Source organism: Castor canadensis, chromosome 11, assembly GCF_047511655.1.
Source record: "Castor canadensis chromosome 11, mCasCan1.hap1v2, whole genome shotgun sequence".
Classification (NCBI taxonomy): domain Eukaryota; kingdom Metazoa; phylum Chordata; class Mammalia; order Rodentia; family Castoridae; genus Castor; species Castor canadensis.
The window spans coordinates 114,326,428-114,341,426 of NC_133396.1; the positions used below are offsets into that span (position 1 = coordinate 114,326,428).

General features: G+C 36.4%; 1 protein-coding gene and 1 non-coding gene across 2 annotated transcripts in view; both read left to right on the forward strand.

Moving 5' to 3' along the window:
• The window catches only part of Rab3gap2 (RAB3 GTPase activating non-catalytic protein subunit 2), a 95,759-nt gene that overhangs the window by 34,384 nt on the left and 46,376 nt on the right, over positions 1-14,999 (forward strand). The window contains exons 7-12 of the mRNA XM_020157737.2: positions 224-325; positions 4,040-4,139; positions 6,274-6,372; positions 13,133-13,281; positions 14,121-14,200; positions 14,324-14,413. Of these exons, the coding sequence (XP_020013326.2) occupies positions 224-325; positions 4,040-4,139; positions 6,274-6,372; positions 13,133-13,281; positions 14,121-14,200; positions 14,324-14,413 (620 nt within the window). The remainder of the gene's footprint in view (positions 1-223; positions 326-4,039; positions 4,140-6,273; positions 6,373-13,132; positions 13,282-14,120; positions 14,201-14,323; positions 14,414-14,999) is intronic.
• On the forward strand, positions 8,477-8,608 carry LOC141414439 (small nucleolar RNA SNORA36 family). The gene has a single exon (XR_012439467.1). It is a non-coding gene; the product is annotated as a small nucleolar RNA SNORA36 family (small nucleolar RNA).

Genomic DNA, 14,999 nt, shown 5'->3' on the forward strand with positions numbered 1-14,999 from the left:
TTACTAACTGTGACTTCTTTATGTGTTGTTTATGCTTCATGGGGGTGGACAGGCAGTGGAACCTTCTGATTGAAGGTTCAGAGAAGAAAAGCTATTCTTCTGAAAAGAGAATATCTGGTGTCCCTGGAACACTATTGGGGAAATGATATTGTGCGCCTTGCCATACTTGTTCAGGCTTAGTAGTGAGAAAACAAGCAGGGCCCTTCTCTGTGCTTCCTCCTAGAATGGTGTGCTTTTGCTTGCACAACTTTTAAATGAAGACTCAGTGATTCAGCTCAAATGCAGGACCTATGAAATCCCCCGACATCCTGGCGTGACTGAGCAGGTAGTGTAAAAGATTATGTTCAAAGTAATTTGAAGGCATTTCTCCCTGACTTTTTGTGTGAAAACTTAACGATATTTTTGCCTAGGACCACAGTTAGCTATGCTGTCTTTCTAGAAATATAATCTATTTGTAGCTGAATACAGAATACTGTTCCTGCTTGTATTTTTAAATGAAATACTGCATTATTGACTTAAGATAAATGTGTGTATGTATATATAAAACTATATCTTCTTAATTTTGATTTAGATGTCAAAATTACTCCTAGTAAAAGAAAAGTTCTCATCTCACAGTCAAAGACTAATTGCAGAACCACTTACACCAATATGCTTTTATTTGGTCTGCATTTATTTGCTCAGAACTGTATGATATGCCTTCTTTTTTGTACTACTTGTTTTCCAAGAGATTTCAAGTAAATAAATGTATGTTTGTATAGACATATACAGACTTAAATAGCACGATTCAAGGGCCAGAACTAACTATAGAAGAAACAATCTAGTAAACAGACTAATCAGTTATATAAAGAAGTACCTAAATAATTGCTAATTTCTAAGGGCAGAATAAACTGTACAAGTTTAGTGAATAGGTAGCTTAATTAGGACTAAGACGATAAGAGAAAATTTCATAGAGGAGGTAAGATTTGAATTAAGCCTTGCATAGTGGGCATGGAATTTAAGTAATGGGAAAAGAAAGGAAAGTGTTTCAGGAGAAGAATGAGGGAAGATTCAAAGATAAGACTACATGTAACAACAAAGGGACCTATGTTTGCAAATAATGAGAAACTGGTGAATAGGCAGAGTGGCCAATTTTGCATAAACTCAAACATTAAGTACAAATCAGAATTCATTCAGAAGATGAGAGAAGCTCCTAAAGATTTATGAGAAAAGTGATATAATCAAAGAGTTATAGAAGGACTCTTTCTTCAAGATGAATTGGAGTTGTGAGACAGTGGCATCAGTGAGGCTGGTTACCATTGTTTTGTTTTGTCTTTGTCTTGTCTCATTTTGGTTTGGTTTAGTTTGACTTCATTTGAGACAGGGCTTGCTCTAGAACTTGCTCTGTGGTGGAGGCCTAGAACTCATGATCCTCCTTCCTCAGCCTCCTGAGTGCTAAGGTTACAGGTATGCACCACTACACTGTCTAGTTGTCTGGTTTTTTTGTTTTTGTTTGTTTGTTTTTTTTAAGTTATGTGTACTAGATGTGTACTATTAGGAACCAGAATTAGAACAGCTTCAGAAGAGAGAAAAGACCAGTGCAAAAATCATTTTGAAGCAACAGTTGACAACATTGGCTTTTGTTCAGAGATGTAGAACACAAAAATAGAAATGAGTAGAAGATAACTCAAAGGCATTCATTCTAAGGAGTGCCATTGATAAAAGTATAAGACGAACTATAGCATTTGACTGTAAGTAAAAGTTATTAAATGTGACTTTAAGCATGTTGAGTTTGAGGCAGTAGTAGGAAATAAAATGAAGATACCAGCATCATGTGATGATACAAGACTGTATAGGCATAGAGACTAGATTGGATTGGTGATTAAAGTCATAGATAATGAACTCTTCCAAGTAAAGGGCATAGGAAAATAAAACTCTTAGCTGAAAATGTATGTCTTAGCAATGTTCACCGTAAGGAGGTGGGAGAAAGTAGGGTTATTGAAGGCAACAAAGAAGGAGCTGTTGGAAGCCTAAGATGATCTGTGTCTTAAGGTGCAGGGATTTTGAGATACTTCTCAAGAGACGTTTTCCATTTCTCTGCAAATTCACTGGATGATTAAGATTCTTGTAACACTTTAAACTTGGTCATGCCTATCGTTTTTAGAACTGATGGAAGAATATAACTAACATTAAATGCTTGCTTGCTATTTGCTATACAAGCCAAGAAAATCACCTTTTAGCTAAAATGTATGTGGGATTTGAACTCAGGGCTTTGTACTTGCTAGGCAAGCACTCTACCACTTGAGCCATGTCTCCAGCCCTTTTTGCTTTAGGTTATTTGGGCCTCCTGCCTTTTACATAGGGCCAGCCCCAAACTACAATCATCCTACCTATGCCTCCTGTGGAGCTGGAATTCAGGCTTGCACAACCATGCCCAGCTTTGTCAAGTAAGCAAGCTTTGTCTTGCTCACTTTTTACCCAGACTGGCCTGAAACTGTGATCCTTCTGATCTCTGTTTTCCAGGTAGCTAGGATTACAGGTATGAGCCACCATGCCCAGTCCCTAAAAAAATAATTAAACTCAGGCAAGAAAGACTTTGTTGTCATTCTGTATGCTATGTAAGCATCTTTAGATCTGACTTACCAATTTTTACATATAAAAACATGTGTATTTGCTTCTTTTCAACATAACTCCCAGACCTATCAGAGATAGATATGAAAATGAAAATTGTGAATACTTTGTCACCAACAGACTCACCTGAAGGAATTTATGCTACTGGAAAATCCTGCTAAGTGATGCAGACATGTTTACAATAATGACAAGCTGCTCATTCATTCACAAATATTTATATATTGCCTATTTTGTGTCCAGTCCAGTTATAAGCTCTGAGGATTCACTGGTGGTGAGTCAAACATGGAGCTTGCAGTTTGGGGGCCATGGAGGGAAACCACAGTAAACAACTAGAGATCAAGGTGATTCCAGACTCTGCTATGAAGGAAGTCATCACGTTGATGGAACAGTGTTATGACAAGAGAATTGGGATGCTGTTTGTGATAGGGGATGTTGAACAGCCCTCTGAGAAACACTGAGCTAAGACCTGAATGACTAGAAAATGTGGCAGGTGAAATCTGGATGGAGAAGATGCAGGCACATGCAAAGGACTGAAGTGATGTTGATCTTCCTGTTGAAGGAGTAAGGGCAGAAGATGTGAGGTCACATTAGACATGTGACATGCCAGAGCTCAGGTTTTATTCCAAATGCAGGGGGAAGCCATTGGAGAGTTTGAGGCAAGAGAGTGAATTAATCTGCTGTGTCTCATGCAGGTGATGCTGGCTGTGTGGTGCATGGGTTATAGAGAGCAAGAGGCTAAGATGAATGTTCACCGATAAGAATTAGCTAAGTAAATTTGGGTACACAAGCTGTGTGCAGTGGCTGTAATCCAGTTCCTTGGGAGACTGAGGCAGGAGGATCAGTTGACTCCGGATTTCTAGTCCAACCTGGGCAATATAGTGAGACCTTGCCTCAAAAAAAAAAAAAGTATGCACAATAGACTATTGTGGAGCCATGTAAAAAAAAAAAGAGTTGTTCACTTATTAAAATGAAAAAAATAACAGGCTATATTGAGAAATAAAGAGTTGTGGCTTAGAATACTATGTGATATGCTTCTATGCAAATGTGTATGAATGCATTTGCACTGGGACATTTCTAGGATTTCTGGTGAGTTCTTATTTCTGTTTTTATATATTGCTTATATCTGTGCTTATATTTATGAAATTGAAAAAAAAACTGTCACTCTTATCATCTATCCTGAGAACATTTCCACCATATACAAAAGCTCATATTTGAGAAGAATTTTAAGTCTTTGGCTAAAAGGCATTATGAAATTAATTTCCATTTTTTTAAACTGTTCTCTCCTGGTGTTCTTTGTGTATTGGACAGTTTAGTCATAATATTTAATTTTATGTTATTCATGAAATTCAGGTATTTTAAAAAAGTAAAGTATGCTTATTTTGCCATATCTGCTTAAGAAATGTGTCATTTCCTTTTTTAATTTCTCAAATAGAATGAAGAGTTGAGTATTTTATATCCAGCTGCCATTGTGACCATTGATGGATTCAGCCTTTTTCAGTCCCTTCGTGCTTGTCGAAACCAGGTTGCAAAAGGTAATTTTTTGGCAAGTGTTATTTAACTCCTGATGCTGTTGGTTTTATTTAATTGACCTACTTATAGAACTACATGAAAAATGATGATAAAGGAAACCCCTGCTCTGACAGGTAATGGGTTAGATTGCTTAGTGAGATAAAAGTGAGGCTGAACATCAGTGTTCTTTATATGTTGCCAACAGAGAGTGGCAACCCGGGAGCAGCAGGCTTTCTTCACTAACACAGACACGTGTCTTGGTTAGGAGTGAGATTTCCACCTGCACCAACAGTCAGCATTTGGTTAGGAATTTGGTTGCAGCTGGCAGCTTCTCACTAGATGAGCAGCTATGGGACCAACATGCTGTACGTTGCTTCTTTCCTCGCTGAGGAGAAGGTGTCAGTGTGTTCAGGGACATTTGCACCACGTAGGCAAGGCCCAGAAGGAAGTCCACATCAGCCTCTCTTTTTGCTTACTTGGAATACTTCTAAATGGGGAAAACTTAGAGGTCCAACTCCATGTGTGTAGAGTGTACCATGTTAGTAGGGATGAAAACTACACAAGTCAAGAATTCTTACTTTTACTTCCCATGGCTTATATTGTGATGCTACTGTGTCCTTGGAAAAGGATATGGTATATTATCAAGTTCAAGATGCAGTTGATTGTAAGATGCACTGTTACTTTACCACTATGAAGAAAAATGTTGCTAGTGAAAGACACACCATTGATTTTTAAGATCCTGGTTTTAGAGATGTTAAAATATGATGAAGAAGAAGCATACGTAAAAATACCAATAGCAGTGCCTACTTCTTTCCTCTTTTTTCTTGGATGATGTAGAGGAACCTTAGTAGCCCTTAGTTTAACTCTTAAATGGTTGAGACAGATCTCTGAAAAGTTTAGGATATTGTGCTACTTCATAAAATTGTTTCTAAATCCACCCTGACTATAAAATGCAAAATAAGCAATTTCTTCTGGGAGATTGTACTATCTTATATTGCAATAGAAAATTTTGTTGTGTCTTTTAGCAGATTGTGATTGGTAAAATTCTTAAATCTTGGTTTTTAATGCTACATGCTTTTGTATTAGGTCAGAATATTTTTGAATTTATACCTATTTTCATTATCTTTTAAATTATTTAAATTTAACTCATTATAAACTTTACTATTTTGACAACATTTAAAATAATCTCCATTAATATACATGCCCAAAGAAACTACTATTTTTCTATAGGTAAGAATTCTATTAATAAAGTTAACTAGAAATAGACCATTATGTTGTAACTGGCATTGTCAGCCATTTAATTTTTCACCATTTTAAATTCCTATTTACTTGTTTTATATAAGACTGTAAAATCATTTTGTCTTCCAGAAAGTAAGGCATTAAGCCACTTAGTTTAGTGTTCTCTTATTGTAAGTTGCTCTAAGAAGAATTCTGGTTACTTAGCTGCAAATCGTTGTGACATTTGTTTCAGCATTTAGGAGAATTCTGTTTTGTAGACCTGCCTATCAAATATATAGTGTTTAGAGAATTATAAGGTATCTTTCTTCACTTTCCAGAGCAAACAGCCAAAACTCAGTGGTATGCTGATATGGAACTTCCTTATAAATGGGACTTTGCACACAAACTTTTGGCAAGGGGAATGTCATCACTCACTAGGAAGAGAGACATAGTTAAAGATTGGCATTTCATGAATTTTCTGGCAGTACTATTTCTGTTAATATTTCTATCAAGTTGGAGCTAAGTGACCTAGATTAGAAACAGTGCTCTCCATGTGCTCAGTTTACTTTTTCACTGAGTAAATCACAGGATGGGGTTACCAGGATTTCCCGCACTTTGTCAGCCAGGAGCAATTTCTTACTTGGCATCAAGTGCAGTTTGAATTCACCTTGATGTTTAGTGATCTTGTAGGCTTTCTAATGGTTGTCTTCTCTAATTTGGGTCTGCCAATGTCCCTTGCACAAGTCAGCTTAGTCTTTTAAAGATTTGCATTTTTGTGTGTTCCCATGGCATGAATATATCTGTTTGCCTTGTTTCTAATTTTGCTTCATTATTACTTGAAATTTTAGAGTACAAAATGATTATATATTTAATTTTTTGTAAAACTGCATTTTATCCATTATAATTAAGTTTGAATTGTCTAATTTTTATCTTTGACAGCTGCAGCATCAGGCAATGAGAATATACAACCACCACCGTTAGCTTATAAGAAATGGGGTCTACAAGATATTGACACTATTATTGATCATGCTAGTATTGGTAAGTATTAATAGTGCAAATTCTTTTTAGAATTTACTTCTTACACATTTTGATTGAAGTGTCTCGTTTATTTGAAATGGACACTTACTGTGTGAAAAAATGCATTGCCTTTAGTGACAGACTCAGGCTTATGTCTTTAAGAAGTAGTAACAGTTTTAATTAGGCCAACAGTAGCAGTATCATATAGGTATAAGTAACTGTGTGACTTAGTTTGTGTATAGACAGTTTTGGTCAACATATTGACCATGTAAATCAGTCTTTTAGAAATGTAACCTTTAAACCAGCAGAATGTAGATAATATTTCTTCTTGCAACAGTTTTAGAGGGCTTATTATGTTAGGCGTCAAGAATACAGAAATGAAAGCTAAGCATGATGATACATGCCTGTAATCCCAGTACTTGGAAGGCTGAGGCAGGATGACAGCAAGTTTGATGCCAGCCTGGGCTACATAGTGAGACCAGAGAGAGTACAGAGATGAAAAGGTACAGTATTTGCTGTCTATAACACAAGTCTAATTGGAAGAAACACATGAGAATAGCTAGAGTGTCCCAGCCTAACAATTGTTATGTGGACAAACGGACCAGCAACTGTGGGAACCAAGCCTTGACATTGGGGAGAGGAGCTTAACTTTAATCTGACATTGAAAGAATGAGTAGGACTTAACCAGGAGAACAAGCAAAAAGGAGACATTCTAGCCAACATGTACATAGGCACAGGGGAGAAGTGCATAGTATGCTGGAGAAATGAGTGTTGGGGATGACTGACAAGAATGAGGCCAGATACGTAGAGAGGTCTGATTTTGAAGTCCTTGATGTACTATGCAGAGGGATATCTAAAAGTTTTCATTTAGAACTTTCTTCTTGCCACATTGAGAGCTACCGAGGAATTCTGAGCAAAGGAATCACATTTGTGTTAAAAAATCACTTTGGGGTTGGAGGCGTGGCTCAAAGTGTGGAGTGTCTGCTGAGCAAGCACGAAGCCCTGAATTCAAGTCCCACTACCACCAAAAAAAAAAAAATCACTTTGGTTGTAATTTAGAGGCTGGAGGATTCAAAATTAGTAAGGAGAAACTGGGTATCATGTCTACCTGTAATCTCAGCTACCCTGGAGTCTGAGGCAGGACAGCCCATTCAAGGCCAGCCTGGGCAACACGGTGATGCCTCATCTCAAAAAAAAAAAAAAAATGCAGCACTGGTAAACTATCATAGTCTTAGTAAGAAGGAGTGAATTCTTACTGAATTTTAAAATGGGAGGCAAGAAGAAGGAAATACTGTTGTAAAAAAAAGTCTTTTTTTATCAGTGTAATATAAGCTTGTTAAAAATTCAACCAGTACATAAATAAAGAGAAGAAGGGAAAAAAAATCAGAGATACTCATCATTGGTGTTTTGGAAATAAAACATTTTGTAACGTCCTTGTAGATTTTCTGGTATGTGTGTAAGTGTGTCTGTGATATGTATATGGTCTTGTGGAGAAATATGTTTTCATAAATAGTATTATAGCAACCATGCCATAACCCTTTTCCAATCAGTGCATCTTTTTGCCAATTTTACTAAATATACATTCAGTCAGCCAGAGTCAGATGGTACACATAGGATAAGTGAAAGGTTTAGATACAGAGGATCTATTTATGAAGATATGGTAGGAAAACCATATAGTTCAGTGTCCCAGTGCTTCTTAGCAGCCAAGCTAGGCCTAAAGAGATAAGGGCAGGGAACAGCTCCAGAACTTGGAGATAATTAAAATCAGTGCCTGGAAGGCAGAATGACTTTGGCTCAAGGGTCACAGCCAGCTTTCAGGGAGGAAGCCTGGGAATAGAGGTCCTGACTTCATTTTCCTTTCACTCTTGGATCTCCTGATAGGACTTCCCATTGTCTGAATTCAACCAGAAGTCAACATGATCTGTATGCAAAGTGGTAAGTTAGGGAAGGGAGCAGTGTGAATTTAGAAGGCTGACAGCAGGTATCAGACTCATAAGTCATCTGGTTCTATTCACTGCATAGTTCTCCATTGTTCTTACATAGAACACTCTGGAATAAGCACCTTGTTGGTAAATGTTTCAGTGTGTCTTTACTTTTTTTGCTAACAGAAATGCTACCATAAAAATTCCAAAGTGTTGAGTTCAGTTCAGGGTATCTTCCCTGCTCTGTTAATTGAACTTTGGAACATTGACACTGGCTGGGGAAAATGATTGGATAGAAAATGTATTTCTATTCATTTAATCCCCAGCCTACAAATGAAAAAACAAATTGTCCAATAAACTTTGTTTTATGTACATCTTTATGTAAAGGTTGAATTAAGTCATTCAACAAGTAAAGAAATATTATGTCCTAGGGACAAATATTGATGCTAGACAAGATAGTCCAGACCCCTGTTCAGATGAAACTTACTGTCCAGTGATAGCAAGACAAACAATAAAGAAACTAAATGAATAAATACAGTATTGTCAAAATGCTAATAGGCATCATGAGGAAAATAAGCAGATGGTTATGATTGAGAATAGAGTACTTAGGTTGACTTGTGAGGGAAGGCCTCTCCCGGAACCACATTCAGACTGAGAGCTGAAGGGTATGGGACCAGCTGTAAGAAGAGCTGTAATAGCATTCTAAGCAGAGGAAGAAAGGTATAGGGCCAGGGACCTCGAAGACCTTAGAGTGTTCAAAAGACAGAATGGAGGTTAGTAAGATCTGATGGTTAAGATGAAGGGGAACAGGAGAAAGTTAGATTGGAGGTTGTAGATGAAGTTCAGGTCACATAGGTATATGAAGGTCAAATTTTATTCTAAATCCAGTAAATGAGATTGGTGGATTCTAAGTAGGAGATTTATATTTTCAAGTATCCCTTTAGGGTTTTTTTTTTTTTTTTTTTTGAGACAGAGTCTCACTGTACAACCCAGGCTGGCTTCGAGGCTCATGGTCCTCCTGCCTCAGCTTCCTGAGTCCTGAGATCACAGGATATGTCACTATACCCAGCCTTCAAGGATTTCTGAATTGTTATGTTTGAGCAACTAGGTAGACAAGCAGATTGTGTGTACTAAAATGAGAATAAGGAAGAGGAGGAAGAGCTCAAGATGGACAAATCAAGAGAGATTTTTTTTAACAAGTTTTTTTTTTTGGTTAAAACTATACATTCCAATAGTAGTATAAAGCAAGCAAATCGAACATGTGAGTCTGAAGTTTAGGGAGGAAGTTGAGATTGTAGATATAAACTGGGGGAGGAGGGAATGGTTAACTTGGAATGTCTCATTGAGATCAAGAAAGGAAGAGGGTCCATTGGATTTTATAAGATAGAGCTCTTTATTGACTCTTGACTCTTTATTTAATGGTAAGGATGAAAGCCAGATTGGGGTTGATTTAGGTTTCAAAATAAATGTTTCCACTCCCTACTTTTTAAAAAATCACAAACAAGGGAAACTAGAAATAGAATCACTTTATGTCTAGTCCCAACCTCTTCCTTGATCTTTGTAGTCATTTTTCTAGCTTCCTTCTGAACATTGTTCCTTGGATATCCAAACTGAACATCCAAAATTGAATTCTTGATTTCCTCCTATCTACCTTGCTCCTTTTTTCTTTGTCTCTCCTGTGGTTGCGCCTTACAGTGGCATACGGGGCCTATCTGGCTCACGATACCTCTTTGGGGCCTGTCTCTACAGTACTCCTCACTGTGTTCCATCACACTGATCTTCTTGTTCTCCAGGCGTACCACACATATTATCACTTCAGAGCAGTTATAGTTACTGCTCCTCTGCCTGGAAAACTTTACCTCTCTTGGCTTTCTCCCTCACTTCATTCAGGTCTCTGTTCAAATATCACTTTGTCAAACAGGCCTTCTCCAGCCACTATAATAGATGTAGGAAGTTATCCAGTGAGGTTGACTTTATGGAGGTTTATGTTGAGGAATTTCATTGTGTTTCAAAGTGTAGAAAGGACTCAGATGTTCAGGGAAAACCATAAATGACAAGGTAATTATAACTTCTGAAAAAATCATAACTAAGGAAATATAATTATAGAAGGTACTTTATCTCAGCCGTGAGTAATATTTATATCATTCTTAATGCAAACAGTGAATGTAAATTTAATAAAAAAGGAGATACAAATATATTGGAAAGGTGAGAGGAAGAGGGGCTGTAAATAAGCCATATCACTTTAAATCCATGAAACATACTTAAATTGGTGACAAAGGACAACACTCATCAAGATTCAACTATCAGTGTGTTGCTATGTATAGGAACATGCAGCAGAAGAACATGTTAAACAATCCATAGAGATGTGGTCAGCAAAATCTACGCTGAGAGAAATTAGTGTCAACCCACCTTGTTTCTTTGATAAGTAAGTTTGCAAGGACTGGGAGTCAGGGGACTCCAGGGGAGGTGCTGTGGCCTGTGGATCTAGGGCTGGTCTCATGACCATTATTTTTTTATTGTGGGCCTTACTTTAATCCCAGTTGTTTTGCTTTGGGGGGCAATTAGTTGTTTTGCTTCATGAGCAGAAAATATAGAAAGTTCAGGTCAATCCAGGTTAAGATTTAGCCAGGTGAGTATGTGGAGGAAGTTGGGTGCAGAGGAGTTGTGAGTATTTGCAAGAATGAATATAAAGCAAAAAGGATCAAAGCTGGATAAGAAGAGAAATGATCACAAGAATTGCTTGATAAGTAACAGAAAAAAATACAGGATTAATGAATTGAAACTCCTGATAAAAATTGTGAGGTTATTGCAGGGGGTTACTAAAGTAATTGAGATGGAAAGCTAGGTAGTCAAAAAGTTATGAAGGTTACAAGGAATGTACAGATGATGACAGAGTCTGAGTGAGACCTGGCACTGAAAAGGAATGGCTTAAATTGTGAGAAGGTAAAGGTCATTGGTGTGAGGATAGAAACAACACAGCAGTCATTTCCTCAGAATAAATTAGGGTCAATTCTTTTAAAATGTTTGCTATATTACCACCTTGTCTGCTGGATATCTTGTAGCAATTTACACTCCACCCCTTATATTATGTAGGAATATGAAAAGAAACTTTTAAACCTTAAATTCCAGTTTATATGCCATCAGTTCATTCTTTGATATTGTTCTGGTAGAATCACACAAAACTTGTATCAATTTTGTAATGCAGTCCCACTGTTTCATATGTCATATCTTGAATTTCTTTGTGACTCTGAGACAGGCATTCTGATCTTTTAGAATAGTCCAACATTTACAAGGATTTATTTGATCACTTTAATCTCTAAATCCATTGAATGATTTGCTGTGATTTTGCTAAAAGAATTTTCTTTTCCAAGATTCTTCTTCAGAAACAGTGTGTCTTTTGACAGTTTGGGGGCAAAGTAGAGGCAAACTCTAGAAATGAAAATTATCATATGGAAGCTAGACTTGTGGCTCACATCTATAATCCTAGTCACTCAGAAGGCAGAGAGCCAGAGGAAGATCATGGTTTGAGGCCAGCCCAGAGGGAAAAGTTTGCTATATTCCAACTCAACCAGTAAAAGCTGGGCATGGTAGTGTACACTTGCCATCCCAGCTGCTCAGAAAGTGTAAATAGGAGGATCAAGGTTCAGCCAGACCCTATTCAAAGAATAAGTAAAGTAGAAAGGGCTAGGAGTGTGGCTTAAGTGGTAGAGCCTAGCAAGCACAAGAGACCCTGAGTTTTAGGAGGAAGAGAGAAAAGGGCAGGTGGAGGAGGAGAAGGAGAAGGAAATTAGTAGAATATTTAATAATATTGATTAAATGAAAAATAACTTCATTATAAAAAGTTGAGGTTTCTGGACTACAAAGTATATGTTTGAGAGTGTGTGTATATTTTCACTGTCTTGGGAAGGTATGGAACGCAGGTACTCACCTTTTTTGGTAAATTATTGCCACCTCTATGGTATGCAGTATACTTAAAAATTTTTTAAATGCAGATTCCCAGCCCAGGTGCAGTGGTTCATGACTATAGTCCCAGCTACTTGGAAGGGTGAGGCAGGAGAATCTCTTGATCTCAGGAGTTCAAGGCCAGCCTGGGGAACATAGATCCTGTCTCAAAAAAAAAAAAATTAAAAATGCAGGTCCCCTTTAACCTTCCACTTTCATTTATAAGAATTGCTGTAGAGATAGACTTAAATAGGTGTGCAAGGACATATTAAGGACAGACGTGGCATCATTCTTTGTAGTGCCCAAAGATCAGAAACGATTTAAATGCTTATCAGTGGATAAATCAGATCATGGTTGTTCATGGAAGGGAATACTAGGATCAATTGAAAACAATGAAGAATGTGTTCTTGATACTAAATAAAAAAGCAAGGCACACCTCAGTTTATTTAGTATACTAGTGTGTGTGTATATGTGCCACCTCTGGAAGGCAGCATTAGAACTGAATCAATTGTTGCCTCTAAGAAGTCAACTGATACTTGGGGATTTAGGTGGATTATATATTTCTTGTACCTTCTGGGTTTATATCTGTTTGAAAAATTAATATTTAGAGCTGGGACTTGGCTTAAGTGGTAGAGCACCTGCCTAGCAAGCATGAAGCCCTGAGTTCAAATCTCAGTACCACCTAAAAACTTAATATTTAAATTGTTTTTATAGTATTTTATAGGCTAGAGAAAATATAAATGACAATATATATTTTTCTAATGTTGATTTTGTAGTTTTAAAAATGACCCTTGTCTGTTAAATAAAATTAAATGATTAGTATCTCAGAATAGAATTGAAGTAAAAGTGTAATAACCAAAAATGATAGTGTCATTTCAGTATATTCAAATCATGCATTTTTGTTTTTGTGTCATTAGGTATTATGACACTGTCCCCTTTTGATCAAATGAAGACTGCCTCCAATATAGGTGGATTTAATGCAACAATTAAAAACAGTCCTCCTGCCATGTCTCAGTATATCACTGTGGGGGCCAATCCATTTACTGGCTTCTTCTATGCTCTAGAGGTATGAGTTTCATCACCAGTCATGAGTAAACCTATCCTTACTTTTTTTACCTTGTCTGAAAAATTGGATACAGTAATGTAGCATTAGAAAGATTAATCAATTTACATTTCTTAGTTTGAATTGAAGCTAAAATTAATCACAACTAGGTTTTTTCTAAATTCTTTAGATTAACTGAAAAAAGTATTAAATAGTCAAGATAAAACAAGCAGTTTTGTTTCTGAAGTCTTGAGTTCTTTGGTAGTTGAATTTTGTTTAAATATTTTGCAATAGTTAGAAGCTCTGGCTTGTTAATTATGTAGCCCACCAAGGATTTGAATAAATGAGAACTTATAAAGACAGAACAAGCTACCAACTATACTTGATATATGTGGTGAAAATTGCTTCCTTAAATAGAGAAAAGTTAGATCTTACATTTTATAGCTCTTATTCTTACTTGAAAAACAGCCTTCTCAGAACTATCCAACCTGCCTTTTTACTTTTACAAATATATACTTATTTTAAAAAGAATGAGGGAAAAGAGCCAGTTATATGTAGATGGGAAACCATAGCACAGTAGAATAATGTCATCTTAATAGCCTAATTTAATGTTTTAGTTATATTTTAAAGAGAGAAATCCCAAAGGTAAACTAAACTATTAGTGATTGTGGTTTTCAATTACAGAATTAATTTTTTTTATTATATTACTACTAAAATAAAGTTTCTACCATCTGAAAGAAGCTGAGCTGCTGGTCCAGGCTTTACAACTTTTCAAAACATTTTGAAATAAATCTTATTTAGAAAATAGATTTTGATTCTTTCTAAGCTGCTAAGTTTTCTCTTTCACCTGTCTTGTTTTACAGGGAAGCACACAACCATTATTATCTCATGTTGCACTAGCAGTTGCAAGTAAACTCACTTCTGCTTTATTTAATGCTGCCAGGTAATTAACTGACAATTAAAAATTATCTAATTTGTATCTAGCATGGTTTTAGCTTATAGTTTGATAGTCTGCACTTTAAAATCCTTGAGGCTCTAGTTTTATTCTAAATTTTTTTTTTTTTAGTGGTTGGCTTGGTTGGAAAAGTAAGCACGAAGAAGAAGCTGTCCAGAAGCAAAAGCCAAAGATGGAACCTGCTACCCCATTAGCTGTAAGGCAAGTCTGCCATGTTTCTTACATTTTAGTACTTTTAGAAATGCATTATTACATTTATGGTCTTCTAGTATGCTTAGATTTAATTTAATGGATTTAATTTCATGAGTCTTTGGAGCTTCTGAAAATCACTAGTGTGGGAATCTTTTTTGCACTAAAATGTAAACTCCATGAGAAGAGTGATTCTTGTCTGTTTTGTTCACAGCTGCTCCTTCTCATATAGCAGGTGCTCAAGATGTACTGGTTGAGTGTGCTTTTTAACAAGCATCTGTAAACTTTAGCTTAAGTTACTGGAAAATTAGTTTAATGATAGTGTTAAGTTTCATTCTTTAAAATGTTCAGACAGAGGGAATAAGGGAAGAAGATGGAGACGGTGAACTTATTTTTAAGATACATTATAAACTCATATGAAAATGTCACAGTGTGTCCCCGCTGTACAACTACTGTATGCTGATTAAAAAAAAAACTAAATGGGGGGTGGGGGCAGGGGGGAGAAATGAACCAAGCCTTGTATGCACATATGAATAATAAAAGAAAAATGAAAAAAAAAAAAAAACCTAAATGGGAATGGAAAAAAATGTCCAGTTTA